Here is an 18,386-nt window from a genome sequence, read left to right as displayed (position 1 = left end):
ACGCCTTCCCACCAGATGTCAAAGAGAAAAACAACTACCAGACTTTTAGAAGACATCTGAAGGCAGCCCTGTTTAGGGAATCTTTTAATGTTTAATAGACTATTGTATTTTAATATTCTGTTGGAAGCCGCCCAGAGTGGCTGGGGAAACCCAACTAGATGGGTGGGGCATGTTATGTTATGTTATGTTATGTTATGTTATGTTATGTTATGTTATGTTATGTTATGTTATGTTATGTTATGTTATGTTATGTTGTTATGTTATGTTATGTTTTATGTTATGTTATGTTATGTTATTTATCTTATCTTTTATCTTATATCTTATCTTATCTATAAAAAACAAATGAGCTCAAGGCACCCTCCATCTTGTTTTGATTTTTTAAAAGGAGTTTTTGGTGTCAGTTTTTAAATTTTTCAATAAAGTTTTTTTGGGGGGATAGGAGTGACAGATGGCCTTGATGGTTGGGGAGATGGTTGGGGGTGGGGGCATCATGGCATTACGTTGGGGATCCTAATCTATTTCACAGGGTTAGATAAAATACGTGAGAAGAGAACCATCCATGCTGCCCTGAAGCTTCTTTGAGGGAGGGAAAAACAGTAACAAATGTAATAGAAATGTTGTAAGTGAATCATGCAAAAATTGTTCTTTGCTCACATTCCTTTGGACTCACTCCTGACACGCACAGTGTTTTGCAGAATGGTCTGCAGTTCCTGCTGTTGCTGACTATTAGCCTTGCTGGCTGGGGTTGATGGGAGCTGTAGGCCAGAAATCTGGAGGGCATTGCATTAGCTACGCCTGGCGTATTTGATTATGTCTGTGGTTGTATGAGGCAGCTATTTTTTTTACCTGGCTTTCAGCAGAAAGCAGACCTCTTTAGACATGGCTTTGTGAAATCTAATCACCAACATTATTACCATCAGCAAATTTTTATTTGTTTGTTTGTACGCTTATGCTAAAACTTCTGTTTCCTTTGTGAACAATTTACAATCTGTCAGGGAACTGCCATCAGAGGGAAGAGGAGAGGAAAGTCGCTCCAGTGATGCAGGGGAGGGAACTAGCAAGGAGAGAGAGAGAGGGTTCCCACAGGGGAAAGAAATCCAGGGGACACCAGGGAGAAAGGGGAAGCTGGGAACAAGGCGGAGGGGAGGCTCAGAGACTCTTCCAGTGAAATCAGCGGAGAGAGCACAGGACCTCCGCTTGGCATGCCCACGCTGCGCAGAAGGCTTCCACGCAGAGAATCTAGGAGGAGACTTGGAGTCAAGGAACTTTTATGTTGGAAGAAATTATGTCCCGCCCACTGACGGATTCTGCCAGTGACTAAGACAGTCACGTTTCAAAGGCTGTCAGCCGGGGAAAGTTTTAGCTGCACGGCTAGCTTGGAGCAGTTTGCAGTTTACGCACAACCAACCCCAATTCCCATTACACAATCTGTCTGACTTTCTGGAAATGCATAGTTGGTGGGAATTTGCAGTATATATATAAGCAATTCTAAGAATTATATTTCTTTTTCATGCAGTGTAAATATAGCACAGCTTACCTTTTACATTAAATATTTGTCTTTTGAAAATACTGCTATAAATCAGCCTTGACTAACTTTCACAGTGGGGATTTAGAAGTGACATCAAATTTAAATGGGAAAATGGTTTCCTAGTTTCCTGCTAATTTATTTTATTCTATTATTTTTATTTATTAAATTTGTATGCCGCCCTATACCCATAGGTCTCAGGGCGGTTCACGTGATAAAATCATAATATACCGTATTTTTCCATGCATAACACACCCCTGTGTATAAGACGATCCCTATTTTTTGGGTCTCCAAATTAAGAAAATGGGGGGGGGGGAGATTGCCCATAGTTGTTAAGCTCCAAAGCCACCAATCTTATGCGCACTCACCAGCAGCAGCCACAATTTGCTCTAGAGATACTTCCTAGCAAATATACTATATTTTTCGTTTATAAGATGCCCCCAGGTATCAGACAAGCCCTATTTTGGGGACTCAACAATCGGCAATCCACCCCCAGCACTATCCGTGTATAAGATGCCCCCTAATTTTTGACATTGTTATTTAGGGGGGAAAACCTAGTCTTATACATGGAAAAATACGGTAGTTTCTCGCTCTCATCCTAACCTCTCTTACAGGGTTCTTTTTGAGGATAAAATGAGAAAGAACCTGTAAACCATTCGAGAGTTGCTTGGAGGAAGCAATGGTGTATAAGAAATAAATAATATCTAGAGGTTTAAGTTTGTTCTCAGGAGCCTTCTCTAGCTCCCTGTATTAACAAGTTGTGGGTGGTATTTACACAGAGTAGAATAATTGAATTGACTAAGTTAGGTCCATTAATATAAATGGGTCTAATTTGTTTATCTAACTTAGTTGAATGCTACCCTATAAATAAATTTCTGTTCCACTACTGAAACCCCTGCTCGCTTCATAGTTGATTCAGTTCTTCCCATTCCTGTCCCCAAGGTCCAGACTTCGAACAAACATAAATACGCCCATTGTGTACACTCTTACTGCATTAGCTATGCCTTTCACGTTCAACTGATTCTTTTTCATTATCCTTCCACAAGTATAAGCATCCCTTTGAAGCTCTTTGACACAAAACACAATAGAAATCACAGCTGTTATGAAAACGGCTTGTCAGTTTATTATGACCTTGTGGCAGTAAATAAAAGTGATGTCTTTTGCAACCCTCTAACCATTTCTCTCTGCCTCTCTTTCCTTCAGCACTGGCTGGAGCCCAACAAGGCTATCTGCAAGCAAATGAAATGTAAGTGTTGATAGCTCAGTTTAAAATGTGGCGGGCTAGTTTAAAAGTGCCATGTAGTAGTATGTTTCTATCCCCTTCCCCACTGTATGAGATGGTTTCTTTATACCTGCTATACTTACTTTTGCTTGATTTCTTGGGCCATTTCACGCGACTGGGTTCATTTTGAACCCAGATCCAAAGAAGCGCCTGAGCAATAACTCCGTTCATTCAGAGAGAGCTGTGAAGTGTTGAGTAAAATAAAGAAATAAGCGCCATATTCCTACCCGTTTGTTTTGGTATTCACAAACTTTATGCAAGTCCTAAAAGGGACTTACTGGGAAATATTGCCCGGTTTCAAGAAAGAGCTATGCAGTTTCTGATATAGCCCCAAAGTTGTGGTTTCCTAAAAGCATCTGATTGGCCACTGTGAGAATGGGATGTGGGATTAGACAGGCTGCTGCCTGAACTAGCAGGCTCTTATGTTCCAGTCCAAAACATCTGGAAGACAGCAGGCCGGAGAAGGTATATAGGATTGTGTTGTAGATTGTAAAGCAGGCTTCCTCAAATTCAGCCCTCCAGATGCTTTTGAAACTACAATTCCCATCATCCCTGACCACTGGTCCTGCTAACTAGGGATCATGGGAGTTGTAGGCCAAAAACATCTGGAGGGCCGAGTTTGAGGAAGCCTGTTGTAAAGGATAAAAGTTGTGTGATTCTATTTAAATATTTCCTTCCTTCCTTCCTTCCTTCCTTCCTTCCTTCCTTCCTTCCTTCCTTCCTTCCTTCTTTCCTTCCTAAATGGCCGCAACTACTGTCATTTGCTAGTGATTTGATATGATGCCTGAGACGAAAGCTCACTTTGCAGTATCTGAAGACTTGACTTTAGATAGTGAGATCTGCTGCTTGTTTTACTTACGTAGGTTGTTGTCAACATGGTTAATTTATGAAAAGGAGGGAAGTTCTGTCCCTTTAGTAGCATTGTACATTTTCAATAGAAGCATAAGTGATTCAGCAGCTAGCAGTGTATGACAGAATTTAGACATGTATATCTGAATGAATAAAATGGAGGTTGCAATCTTATACTCACTTAGGTAAAGGTAAAGGTACCCCTGACCATTAGGTCTAGCCGCGGACGACTCTGGGTTTGCGGTGCTCATCTCGCTCTATAGGCCGAGGGAGCCGGCGTTTGTCGCAGACAGCTTCCAGGTCATGTGGTCAGCATGACTAAGCCGCTTCTGGCAAACCAGAGCAGCGCACAGAAATGCCGTTTACCTTCCCGCCGAAGCGGTACCTATTTATCTACTTGCACTTTGATGTGCTTTCAAACTTCTAGGTGGGCAAGAGCTGGGACTGAACAGGAGCTCACCCCGTTGCGGGGATTCGAACCACCATCCTTCCGATTGGCAAGCCCTAGGCTCTGTGGTTTAGACCAAGCACCATCTGTGTCATATAGACCTGCACTATATATTTTTAGTTGTCCAGAGGAGTCTTCAATGCTCTCCTCATTTCCTTAAAAAGGTAAAGGTATAAACCCATAATTTTAAAACAAGATGCACAAGAGACATAGACAACATAAGAAGGTCATTGTGTCACATATATCCATTATACAGAGGGGGGGGGGGGTGTCTGCCCACAATTTTCCTGATGGCCTTCTAGTACAGTATGATGATCTTTCTTTTAAAGAAGGTTTTCTGTTTGTAGTGGCTTCCATGAATTGTGTTTGATTAGCTATAATTTGTTGAAATTAAGTGTGAATAGATATTATCAGTCTCTAGGTGACCCCCCACAAAGAAACATGTGCAATCTGCTCTTAGCATTCAGAAGGGGAAGCAAGAGTGAAGTTAAATAAGCAAACTGATAAATTAATATAAAAAAATTCCTTCCAGTAGCACCTTAAAGACCAACTAAGTTAGTTCTTGGTATGAGCTTTCGTGTGCATGCACACTTCTTCGTGTGCATGCACACTTCTTTTATCTGAAGAAGTGTGCATGCACACGAAAGCTCATACCAAGAACTAACTTAGTTGGTCTTTAAGGTGCTACTGGAAGGAATTTATTTATTTTGACTATAGCAGACCAACACGGCTACCTATCTGTAACTGATAAATTAATGCCACTATCTGTGGCAAAGAGAATGATAGAACCAGAAGCGAAAGCCCATAAAGTTTAACAGAAAAGTGAAATGGGAGAATATCCTTCCAAGTACTGGTGAACCCGGCTGAAAAATGGCCCTAGGTCAGAGAATATTCAAGCTTTATGGGATGGTCAAATTCATATCCTGAACCAGCTTTTTTCATATTCAGTGGCAATTCAATTCTGTTGAACATATTACAAACCCCTCTAATGTGTGGTGCCCTTGTACATGGGATTCCTTGCTGTTAACTGTCTGGCTGTCAGGCTACCATCCCAAAATACGATTGCAGTGACTCTTACTTGAGAGTAAGGAAAAGATCTTTATTTGGGGTAATATTACATGCTCAGCGGCAAGCGCAAGGTCCAGAAGTCAAGACTCCAAGGTATAAGAGCAAGACAAGAGGTTCATAACTGAATGGAAATTACAAAGATGTCCTGGTAGCTGACATAGCCCTTCCAGCGAGCTTTTAAAGATGAGACAGGAGGAGCTCACTCACAAGACTCTCTCACCCTGTGGGTCTGCCCTGGGTGTGAGCCCACCTACGAAGGTGATGCTTGATTCTTGGAGATAAAAATGTCCTGCCCTTTTGCCTCCAGTTCCGCCACTCCCTCCTGTGGTTCAGCGTCTCTCCCTGGCTGGAGTTCTCCTTTCTCCCTGATGAGGCTCTGCACTCCACAGAAGGGGTGATGGAGAGAGTTAGCAGATCTGCTTCCCCCTTGCTGATATCTTCCTTCATCACCTTGGGTGCCATCCTCCCAGCCCTCCATCTGCTCCTTCGTCTTCCTCCTCTTCCGTCCGGGGCTACTAAGCCATGCCAGTTCTTGGCAGAGTGGAGGGGGCCCCTGACATCGGCATCTTACAGGAAGCTTTTATCTTTCCCTTCCCTTTGTCTCTTGAATACTCTTGGTGCGTAAGCCAGCGAGTTATTAGCATCACTTTAAAGATGCTGCACTGAATTCATGGCATGGTGTGTAAAATCCTTTTAAACGATTATGATTATGAATCCATTTCAGCAAAAGAGCTGTGCCTCAGATGACAGGGAAGCCTGTGACAAATCTTGGGCCCTCCAGTGTACCAGCTGGGCCTTATCTGACAGATAAAAAGGCTGTTCTGAAAAGAAGGACTCACTGCTACAATAAACTTGATTATTTATGCTTCTTTTGCATGAGAATACTTTAACCAAAACGACATCTTATTTTTCTTTTCCTGTTCCAGTTTTCCTTTTCAGTTCTTTGAGTGACTGCTAGGCAATAGGTCTGTTGCATTGTGCATATGTGTGTAATTTACTGGCCAGTGCTGTTTTTCTCATGAGTCACTAACCTTTGTTTATTGTTCCATAGGCTTGTGCCACAGTGCCGCATTAAAAATTGCAAAACCTTCATAAGGAAGTCCACTAAACATATGCAATAGGACTATTGAACTATTGGGCTATTGTCCCCTGCTATTAAAATGGCAATCCTTGCAGCACTTTCCGTCCTTTCCATGCACAACTGAATGATCCTTTAGCACTTTATGCAGGGTGAAGACAAGGCCATGTTCGATAATGGCTTGTGTTTGAGTGTCCATAGAGAAAAGGCTATCCCATTGAGAAATTTATAGAAAAGGTTATTGCCTGTTCTGGTCAAGACCCCTGTAGACTCCAGTTTTTGTTTAAAGAGTGTATTATATTTCCCTTTATGTTATGGTTGGGCAAACATTAACAAAAAAGCCTGACTGCTTTCAGCTCTTATGCTTGGCATTCACCAAAGCCAAGGCATATTCTGTATAAAAGGTGTGAAATTCAGCCTTAGAGTTTTTGTTTTGTTTTGTTTTAGGATCCTACATTACTGTTGTTCAATGGACAAACGAAACTGATAGGTCATTTTAGTGCCTTACCCACAGTGCTGGGCAAACACTCTATATTAATATAACACTCTGTAGTAATATAATATAGCTACAGTATTTTAATATCTTTGGTATGCCTTTTTGCCCACAATTCATGCCAAGTAACAGATTCATCCTCAAAGTTTCAATTTTTTAAAATTGACATGGGCTTGAAAGTTTTTTTTCCTAAAGTGTGGTAGAGGTAAGATGGAAGTAGTTTCAGTAAACTGTGAGTTGGTTGGTAGAACTCTTCTGTGGATTGGCTGGGATATTTGGCATGGCTTTTTCTGTTGTTTGGTTTGTCCAAGTGCTTTAAGTTCTACATTCACTTCATCTGTCAGTTTCTCTGTTATTGTGCTAAATGTCTCCTCTTTAGCTTCCCTGTGCTGTTCCATTGTTCTCAAAAACTCTTGTGTATGTACTTTCATTTCTATTACATCTAACTGAACAGATTACAGAGCTTGGGTGTCTGGTTCTAGCATTGAAGAATATTTGCTTATGGTCACAAGATGAACAAATTAAAATTGATGTCCATGAGGCACACAATAAGTGGTACAAAAGTTGTCTTGTCTTGGCATTGCTTGATCCTGCTTATTGTTTGAGATGCAAGACAACACTTGGGTAACTTTATGCAAACATAGGGATACTTGTGTATCGTTGAGTCTACTGTGTTTCACATTTCATTGGTACGTTAGGTTTTGGATGTCATCTTTAGATGCTCTAATGGAAAAAAACTGGCTCTAATTGTGCCAACTGTATTACACACATGATTACACTATTCAGATAATTTACAGTTAGATTAAGTCTATGGGATGAGCAGTGGCCAAAGGTTTCCTGAGGACCGAGTGTCCTGATTTGTGCTTGATTCCTGCCTTCTTTTCCTGCCATGATTGAACAACCATCATATCCTTGTCCAACTAGCTTATTGCGATCGACTACAAAAATCAGAACAAGCAGATAATATTGTATTTGGTATGTCTACAGCAGTTTGGTCTGAGATTGAAATGAGCCCAATGATTCATTATGTATTCCCACCATTTTCTTCTATAAATCTTACACCTCAAGATGGTTTTTCTATGCCAGAAATATTCTCTTTCATCTGCTAAAACTGAGAATCCCATGGAAACTTTGGCTTTCCCAACAATGCCTGTCTGCAAAATTTCACCACACAGCTTCCTTAACTCATTTCCTCATTCTTGCAGTTGTGTGCTTGGCCTTACCTGTCCCAGGTTTTTTAAAAACAAAACAAAATTAAACAAAAATCATCCATTGAATTAGCACAAAACTATAAAACTTCTATCATGTTACCTGTTGCACTGGTCTTACCATGCTGAACATAAGCATGTGGTCCACAATCCCCAGGGGTTGATATCTGCTCAATTGACAGCTTTTTCCAAAATGAAAATAGGCAAAAACAAATGAAAACCTGTAAACTAAAGAGCAAACTGAAACATAAATATTCTAAAATACTAAAATGTTGGCACTCTATATGCCTTCTTGGGAACATAGTATACTAAATATTGTTGAATGTGTCTGAGATGCTACCATACAACAAGATATGTGTGAGAGTATTTGTTCTAGTAAATATTATTATGCTTTTCAATTTCAAGTTAATGATTATAGTCAATTTAACATGCAGACTGCGGAAAAGAGCTTCAGAAATGTGAAAGGAAATCAACACCCCCTGCCTCCTTCCCCCTCCCTTCCTTCTGTATAAGGAATTTCTGAGGAAGTGAAATTCCTTACTGTGAGAATAGAGAGATTAAAAATATGCAAGACTGACTCTATCATGTGTTGAGTGTTAAAGGATCTGCCATGTTTGCAAAGTCCAGATAATGTTTAGTGAAAGGGATACAGGGTCAGAGAGAGGATTGTTGTACCTAAGAAGCTGATACCACTAATCTGTCCAACTTTTCTCCTCCCAGTAGTTTATAACAATTCAAAAATATAGCCACTTGCCCTTTATATGTGAACCATAATCGCCCTTGGCAGAATGTGATTTTTCATTGACAGCTCAGAGCTGGTTCTTAAAACCAGATGAGTCTTTCCATACACTTTAATAGTCTTAGACCTGGTTTAGGATCAAGTAACATGGATATTACTGGGATGTGGGTGGCGCTGTGGGGTAAACCACAGAGCCTCTTGGGCTTGCCGATCAGAAGGTCGGCGGTTCAAATCCCCACAATGGGGTGAGCTCCCGTTGCTCGGTCCCTGCTCCTGCCAAGCTAGCAGTTCGAAAGCACGTCAAAGTGCAAGTAGATAAATAGGTACCGCTGCGGCGGGAAGGTAAATGGCATTTCCATGCACTGCTCTGGATCGCCAGAAGCGGCTTAGTCATGCTGGCCACATACCCGGAAGCTGTACGCCGGCTCCCTCGGCCAATAAAGCGAGATGAGCGCCGCAACCCCAGAGTCGGCCACGATTGGACCTAAAAGTCAGGGGTCCCTTTACCTTTAACATGGATATTCACACATTGTCGTATCCTTGGCCAATACCAAGGAAACCAGTGATCCAAAACATACTGTCGTATTTCTGTACCTAATGAACTGAGCTATCAAAATGAATTAAAATTTACACAACAGTCTGAATATATTACATTGTTCTTTCTTTCTTCAGCCACTTGCTTCCTTCATCTTATTTATCCATTTGCGGCTGACTTTCACACTCTGCTTCCCAGCTTCCCCGCTTTGCACTGTTTTCCCTTAACCCTCCTCCATTGTCCATTTTATAATTTGTCAATTATTTACTTCATAACAGTAAGTCAGGTCCTCAAAAGATGAAACCGAGAACTTCATAAAAAAACATTGCTGGTTTCACAAGAGCTGCCTAACTAGTTTTTAAATTATGTGTAATGATGCCATATTGACCCACCCAATCATTGTTGGACTGTCAATGTATTTAAGACTTACAGTTTCTTCATAGAAATACTTAAACTTGAATGCATATGATGCATATCACAGTGAAACATAAAAATACAAAAAAATAAAAGAAGAAGCTTTGCCCCTATAGAAGATCCTGGATGTTGTGTTTTATTATGGTGAGAGAGATAATATGGGAGATAATATATCTAATTAATAGCACAATCCTATTATGAATGCTTATTCAGTCTCCACTGTGTTCAATGGTGCTTATGGTATATGGAATAAAGTAGACATAAAATTGCAGTCCTCCTACATACATTTTCTCCACTGAATGCAACAAGACTTTTGAGGATGCCTGTTTAGGATTACATTATAAGACTGTACCAGTTTCTGGGAACAAGAAGCCACAAGTTTCCAAGATCAAGTAAATATAATAAAACCTCAAAGCAGTTTACAAAGAGGGTAAAGCAATAAAATTATCAGTAAAAACAGTTGAAAACAACTATTTAACATGTTTTTAAAGAATCAGGAATGAACCAAAAACAGAAAACACATATGAACAGTCTACATATCTGGGCAGGCTTGTCTAAACAAAAGCGATTTTAGCAGGCACCGGGAAAGACTATAGTAATGGTACCGCCTGGTGTCAATATGCAGAGGATTGATTTTTTGGCAAATGTGGAACAGGTATTATGTGGCGCCCATAATGTTGCCAGTCCTGCTAGTTTATTCAGTGCCCGTTCATTCAGAGACTTGCTTCTGAACAAACATGCATGTTGTAAATTACAGCAGGAACCGCTGCTTACCAGGTGGGGGAGGGGAGGCATTGGCGAGGATGTGGCTGCAAGGGTGTAGTGGCAGAGGTGTCGGGGGAGGTCCACAGGTGTGTCTGCACAACCCCAACCTCATCACCGCCTTGCCCTTCCCCCTCCCAGTAAGACACAGTGCTGAGAGTCTCTTGCTATATCTCCACTCCACTGGATGGAGGCCAAATAGTAATTTTATTGCCGCTTGAGAAAGTACCTTGTATTTCTCATTCCATCGCAACCTACAGTCTTCTCCACCACTAAAGATAATTACATAAATAAATAATGCAAGCAGTCTTTATTTCCCATGTCTTTTCTACCTGCATGTCTAGATTACGCTACACATGAAGTACCATATTTTTCCGTGTATAAAACTAGGTCCCCCCCCCCTCTAAAAAATAATGTTAGAAATTAGGGGGTGATTTATACACGGATACATCTCCCCCCATTTTCTTAAATCTGAGCCCCCCCCAAAATAAGGGGCATCTTATACATGGGGGCATGTATACGGAAAAATACGATAAATCGCCAGAGGTGCCAGCTTGCAAGGGCAATTGGGGGGAGCCAACATTGTGTGCATGATGTCATATGTGATGTCAATGTCCTGACATCACGTGGAGCTGGGGGTGGAGTTGAACACAGCAGCCATGTGTCTTCAGTGGCTTCCTCCTCCTCCTCCTGGCACTGCCACCGGTGGGAGGCTGCTTCGATCCTCCTTCCTCTCCACAGCAGCAGGAAGAGGAGAAGGAGGTGGCCACTGGAGCCACGCCATGCTCGGCTCCACAGTTCGCCTTTGCGCTTTTTGTACATGGTGGGGCAACCAAAGCCACAAAAATATTGGGGTGGGTGTGTGTGTGTGCGCACGCGCAAAAAGGCTTGGCCCCTAGGAGCTGGTGCCCCTCATCTCATGATATAGTTGCAAAACTGGTGTGTGAATTTAAAGGTGCTACAGGCCGCTGGGCCAAGTAATTCCTAAGCAATATCATCTGAAATCTCTGGAGTGGCAAGCCCTGTCTTAGTACTGAGAGCCTAGCCTTCTGTCCTTCTCTGCACAACAAAACAGAACTTTCTGCCTGCTGAATGTCTCCAGACTACAGGAACATGGTTTATAAACCACATTGTCCATATACCGATCATTGCACAGCCCCTGGTCCAGCCCAGATACAACCAATAATTAGGATTTTAAAAAAATCTTTATGGTGGAATTTCTCTGGCTTCCTTTCTTTAATTAAAAAATGACATGGTACACCTCTCTAGTTTAGACTGACTATATTGTGCTTATGCTTGGATCTTCTTTATCACACATTAGATCCGCTTTTTGCTTGTTTCTCTTCTTAATTTGCTGCACTGCATCTCACAAGCTATTCTGAGAAACCAATGGTGACATTTCCTGCAGTGCAAGAGAGGCCATGTTTTATGCTGCTTTTCTCATGCTTTTTCTTTATAATGTTTCAGCTCATCCACCATATACCATGTGCTTTAGAGTGAAATTCTACCCACATGAACCACTGAAGATTAAAGAAGAGCTCACCAGGTATTTTTTTTTTTAATCCCTGTCTGTTCATTTAGTCAATATTTTGGGAGCATGGCTAACTCTTATCATCACCTATGATATGCTAACCTACATTTTAGCTAACTAAAATTGTCCACTCATATGCTGGAAATTTTAAAAACTGCTTTTGGGAGCTAAAATTGGGCCACCAGTGATTAGTAGCAGAGTAAAGGTGTTTATATGAAGCACGCGATGGTGAGGCACTGGTAGAAAATGGGATGTGAAGCTAGATTCCTGGGCTCCTTTTCTTCTCCTCTAGCCCAGTAGGCCTCTTGGGATACACTGCTTTTGAAATTCCTGCAGGGTTAATCTGTGGCATACTTACTCAGGTGTAAGTCCCACTGGGTTCAATAGGCTTCATACCCACATAAATGTTCATAGTTTCATCCTGGTGGGGGAAGGACACCCACTTGTGCCTTGGGACTTCCTCTCTTTTCCTTGTGTGCCCTGTGTGCTCCCCCCAACTCTCTGGGGCAGATGGGGGGGGGCGCTGCAGAGAGAGGAGAGGGCAAGGAAGCCCCATTGCATAGGTGGAAGCCCTTGTATCTGGGGGATGACATAGTTGCATACAACTCACAGTTCGAGGTATTCATCTGTTTCCAAACAGAGCTATGGGTTTGGACAGTTCCAGTGTGCATAGAAATAAACCTCTAGGTCATGGGTAGGCAAGCTAAGGCCCGGAGGCTGGATCTGGCCCAATCACCTTCTAAATCCTGCTTGCGGATGATCCAGGAATTAGCGTGTTTTTACATGAGTAGAATGTGTGCTTTTGCACGTCTGGGTTATTTGTGGGGCATAGGAATTCGTTCACCCCCCCTCAAAAAAAAAAATAGTCCGGCCCCCCACAAGGTCTGAGGGACAGTGGACCAGCCCCCTGCTGAAAAAGTTTGCTGACCCCTGCTTTAGGTTCTGGAGCAAGCCTGCCACCAACCAGCATGCTAACTTAATTGTTTTCAATTAATTTTACTTCACTTATTGTTTTATTTTCTTGCAACGTCTTTATACGCCCTGCCTATGAACAACCCTGAAAGTGCTAACATCATAAAAAAGTAAAAAATAATCATTAAAGTGTATACAAATAATAATTAAAGTGTGGCCACCAACAGAAATAAAAAGCCAAAATGAAAATGACCATGGTGAGAACTGTTTTTTGCGTGTTTGTTTTTTTACCAAGTTGAGCTTCATAGGAACACTTGCTTTCTAGCTGAAATTATGGAGCCAAGTAAACGCAACAGTAGATCTTTGCGGTAGAAAAGCCTTGCCCAGACTGGGATCTTCCTGGGATGTTTTATGGAAGTTTTACAACTCCCATGAGCCGTAGACAGGAGACTTGTGCTACCTGGGTGTTATGTACTGAGTTGAATAGGATCCAAACTGCAGCAGTCTGATTGGTCCTAGAACAAAAGGATCCAAATTGCAGCAGTCTGATTGGTCCTAGAACAATAGGATTCAGAATGCAGCAGTCTGATTGGTCCAAGAACAATGCAGCAGTATGATTGGTTGGCAGGAACCACCCAATCATGCTCCAGAGATAAGTGAATCCACAACCTGATTGGCTTACAGTAGAATTCCAGAATTAACCAATCATGTGCAGCCCATTGTGTAAATAATGTATATAAAGCAGATACTTTGAGGGGACTTTCATTCATTCCTCCTCACCACTATGAGCTGAATAAAGAGCATGAAACCACTTTGCGACTCTGAGTATATTTCACTGGGTCTGCTGGGAACTGTATTCCAACCAAGCTGTGGAAAACTCTGGAAGACGCGCTTCTCTACCTCTTTCAATCCCTAATTTCTCCCCCGCTAAAAACAGGGTGAGATCTGCTTGCACAAGTGGGGGGGGGGGGTAGATGCTTCCTGCATTCCAGAGGGCTAGGAGACACCCCCAGACACATTTTGGCAAAGTGTGGGTAACTGGTGTGGGGGTGAGGAAAAGTCTCACTGTGCAAATGTATTTCCATCGTGCCAGTGAGCAGAGAACACTAATTTTGCCCTCATTTTTCTGCTGTGCCTTCCATTGGCATAGCCAGGATTTTTGTTATGGGGGGACAGAACTGATGTGATTGGTCAGTTAAGTATTTCTATTGTTTTACTTGCTCTAAGGGGCACAGCTGCCCCCCTGCCCCCCAGCTATGCCCATGGTGCCTTCATTTTAGAAGCTGCCCATTGCAAACTGGTAGTTGTTTATTTCGAACAGTTCAAATTATTCATAAATGAAAATGTAGTTTATTAAAAAATACAAAATACAACACTGCATATTGGCAGGAGGTATTATAAATTATTTTTGTCAAGGGCATAAATATTTGAAATAACGTCAGTCTGTCTGGGAAAAGAAAACATTGACAACCCAAGGGAGAGGCTGTGTGAAAATGATGTTTGTTTATTTTGACAGCACACTGTGTGTAGCAATTTGCTCTGTTGGCTGACATTGCCAATTAAGTGTTTTCCTTCATAGGTTGTAAATATTTTTCACTGAGCAATGGGGGAAATAGTTAAACACCTGGGAGCAAAGCTATGGTAAAGTCACAAATTTAGCAAAAGCAAAATCACCTTAATTTTTATCTCTCCTCTTTTTTTTGCACTGTATGGAGCATTGCTAGCGAAGCTTAAAGGGTGCAAAATCCTTTACAGAGCTAGTGTGTTCTATCAGTTTTTGAAAATATTCTTTTGGAATTTGTTACTGAAGAATCCTTTGTTCCCATCTTTCTAGTTGTCCCTAAAGTCGTAATGATGAGACATTGGCAAAGTAAATTTTGGAACAGTCAAATAAGCAAGGGAAACCTTTTAACACAGGGGGCTGCTTTGTATACTACATTTTTATTTGGGACTTGGAAATTAATACCAGCATACATGCCTAGTATTATCATTATTAAGAAAAACATTTCTAAACTGCTCTTCATCCGATGGATGCTAGAAAAATGTACAGCAAACATAAAAAATAATCTAAAATGCAGTTATAATAGCCATCAAAGCAATTACTTACTGAGAGGCAACAAAAGATTTTAAAAGCTAACGGCAGGTTGAAGCAACAGTTATGATGAACGACCCACTTCAAATAGTAATCCATGCATTTTGCATGCTAATTGCACATGGAAAGCAACTGTTAAAGGATTGGACTGCTGTTCCTGTCTATTTTGGAGGTAAAATCTGCAATTTATGCAAATAGATTCAGTTCATATAAGATGTTATACATATGTTGTTGAAACAAAATATAAAAAATCCTTCTAGTAGCACCTTAGAGACCAACTAAGTTTGTTATGTGCACGCACACTTCTTCAGATATGTTGTTGTTTTTCCATTTTTTATATGCATAATATGCATTTTTAATGTTTCAAAATGAGCTCCAGTACTGCTACTACTACTATTAATAAAATGTAGATACTCATCACACTACTGTGTTTTGCAGTGCATTAAATGCTGAATGAATATACTTTTTGAATTGTGGGTGATTTCTGTTGCAAGGGAATATGTTTGCCTTCATTTGTGAGTGAAGATGAAGGACAAAGTGTGCTTCGTGAAATAGCTGTAGGGATACTTTAATCCAGCACTGTCCAACTTATGGTTCAAATTGTATACAAATATGAGCTGTCATCTGATAAGAATTTGGTTTTGGAAACCTACACACTGTATGCTGTCAGTCAGAAACAGGCAACACTAAAAGATTATGTCACCACTACTGATCTTTTCCTAAAAACCTATTTACGCATTATCTCACACTTGATCCTTTCTTTCAACCTTTGCAAACATCAACTTAGAGCGATGGGGGGATCCAATGTATCTTGTGTATAGAACAGCATAGCATGTACTGAGATGAAAACATTAAATTCCTCTCTGTGGAGTTTGTATCAGTTCTCACCAGAATTCAACCAGGTCCCCAAATGTGCTCTTTAGCCAGAGCAAATTCCCAGGGTAGTGCAAACTGATTTACACAACTAGGAAGTGTTATTAAAACTCCCCCCTTCATTTAGAGGCTAGTGTGGTACCTCAAAGTATAATCATACTGTGGACTTATTTAGCACATTGCCTTGTGAAGTAAGAATTTTTGTATCTGTTCACTATAGTGGAAGAAATTTTCTCTCTCGAGAACCACTTATGTAACGTGAATTTTTCAAAGGAGTTTAATGAACTGTGACCGGCCAAAGATTACATTAGGAAGATGCCACAAAAAGCGCAATTATGAATGAAGCACAACAATAATGAATTCTGCAGTAACCTTCCTTATTGGACCCCACCCCCAAACAACTTTTTGAATGATTTCAGAGTAGAGCTGGGATCCAAATTACTAGAGGACTGTGTGTGGGTTGTTGTTGTTTTGTCGAGAAACAAAAGTCCAAAACTTCCTCATTATGTGTGTGGAAATAGTTACACAGATCTTCAGATCCTAGGCTAGGGATGTAGTTTTTTAATAACCTATGCAAAAAATGTATGTGGCGCACAGTTGCGAACATATTTTCTTGTGTGTTTTTAGTAACCACAGGGAGGCAGCAATCTTGAGCAGAAGACCACTGTGAAAAGGAGGCTGCTTAACCCTTGCCTTTCCAGTCACTTCCCTCACAAAACAGTCCCTTCCCCCAAGATCCTTTTTCCACTTGTTGAGAAAAAACATATGGATGCTCCTACCTTTTCCCACAAGGAGAGAAGAGAGCAGCTGGGAGAATAATTCTGAGTTGGAAAATGGCCAGAGGGCAAAAAGTCAAGCAGCCCATTCCTTCCAGTGTGGTGTAGTGGTTAAGAGCGGTAGTCATGTAATCTGGGGAACCGGGTTCGCGTCTCCGCTCCTCCATCTGCAGCTGCTGGGTGACCTTGGGTTAGTCACACTTCTCTGAAGTCTCTCAGCCCCACTCACCTCACAGAGTGTTTGTTGTGGGGGAGGAAGGGAAAGGAGAATGTAGGCCGCTTTGAGACTCCTGAAGGGGAGTGAAAGGCGGGATATCAAATCCAAACTCTTCTTCTTCTTCTTCTTCCTTCCCTCTCCTAGTCTTTTATTTAAGATTCAGCCTCCCAAGATTCTGCGTGTGGTTAAAAAAAAAAGTCATGGGAAATGATATCTGAACATGAAGTGGGGTCCAGCCACATATGAAAATGTGTTTTCTCTCCTTTCACTGTTCTTAGCATTTTGATTAGAATTGCATGGCCAACTTCCACTTGAATGCCTTCGTCTGATGGCTAGAACAGAAACACTGAGCATGGTTTGACTCAAGAGTAGACCCACTCAAGTTAATGAACCCAGCCTAGTCATTTAGTCCAGTTGGTCTACTTTGAGTAAAATACCACCCTGTGTAGATTTATACATGGGGAAAAAATGAATGCATTTGCTGTTGTCCTGAGAGTCTTCTGTAGGAACCAAGAATATATTGGAATCTTTTAAAGGCACAGCTGTGATAAAAGGATTATAAATTAAATATTGCATCTCAGCTTTGTTCATAAGCAGCATGCTTAATGTCATTCTTTCTTTTTCAAGACATGGCCCAGTTGGTAGAAAGGAGAAAATATATTCGTACCAGCAACCTGATTATTACTTCTGCATTGGCTCTGGCCAACTACATTAGCTAATGTTGTGATGTACATTGATTAAATGAGAATAAAGGCAAAATAAATGTAGAAACAGAATCTTCATAAGATAGGGTCCCGTCCAACTCTACAATTCCATGATTCTATGTCTGTTATATATAGTATTTTTCCTTACACCATGCAGGTACCTTTTATACCTACAAATCAAAAGAGACATTTTCCATGGCCGCTTGCTGTGTTCGTTTTCTGACGCTGCCTTCCTGGGCGCATGCATTGTCCAAGGTAAGTGTAGACAACAGCATCTTCAGACCTTTTCTCAGCATCACGACCGGATATATATATATATATATTGCAATATCAAAAACCTTATGAAAGTTTTATAAACTAATTTGGTTTGGATCCAGATTTAGTTAGTCATAGTTTAGTCCCATTGAAATTGATGTGATCTTAGTTAGCAATAGCAGCAGCTGCTGGGGGTGTATGTGAGAGCAGAGACGCGGGTGGCCCTGTGGTATAAACCACTGAGCCTCTTGGGCTTGTAGATCGGAAGGTCGGCAGTTAGAATCCCCATGACGAGGTGAGCTCCTGTTGTTCTGTCCCAGCTCCTGCCAACCTAACAGTTCAAAAGCACGCCAGTGCAAGTAGATAAATAGGTACCTGCAGCGGGAAGGTAAACAACATTTCTTTGTGCTCTGGCTTCCATCACAATGTCCTGTTGCGCCAGAAGCGCTTTAGTCACACTGCCCACATGACCCGGAAAGCTGTCTGTGGACAAACACCAGCTCCCTTGAACGGAAAGTGAGATGATCGCCGCAACCCCATAGTTGCCTTTGACTGGACTTAACTATCCAGGGGTCCTTTACCTTATGTGGGCGCAGTCTCCTCCTGGCAATGACAGTGTTGCATT

The 18,386-nt window shown here is 41.3% G+C and overlaps 1 protein-coding gene across 2 annotated transcripts in view; it reads left to right on the top strand.

Moving 5' to 3' along the window:
• The window catches only part of FRMD3 (FERM domain containing 3), a 125,635-nt gene that overhangs the window by 63,661 nt on the left and 43,588 nt on the right, over window positions 1-18,386 (top strand). For both annotated transcript variants that reach the window (XM_083464903.1, XM_083464902.1), the window contains 3 exons: window positions 2,729-2,771; window positions 11,869-11,947; window positions 17,664-17,761. In XM_083464903.1, coding sequence (XP_083321029.1) covers window positions 2,729-2,771; window positions 11,869-11,947; window positions 17,664-17,761 — 220 coding nt within the window. The remainder of the gene's footprint in view (window positions 1-2,728; window positions 2,772-11,868; window positions 11,948-17,663; window positions 17,762-18,386) is intronic.

This window comes from Podarcis liolepis, assembly GCF_965112155.1.
Source record: "Podarcis liolepis genome assembly, chromosome: 11".
In the NCBI taxonomy this organism is placed as follows: domain Eukaryota; kingdom Metazoa; phylum Chordata; class Lepidosauria; order Squamata; family Lacertidae; genus Podarcis; species Podarcis liolepis.
Note: the sequence above shows the minus strand (reverse complement) of the source record. Positions and strands in the feature narration are given on the sequence as shown.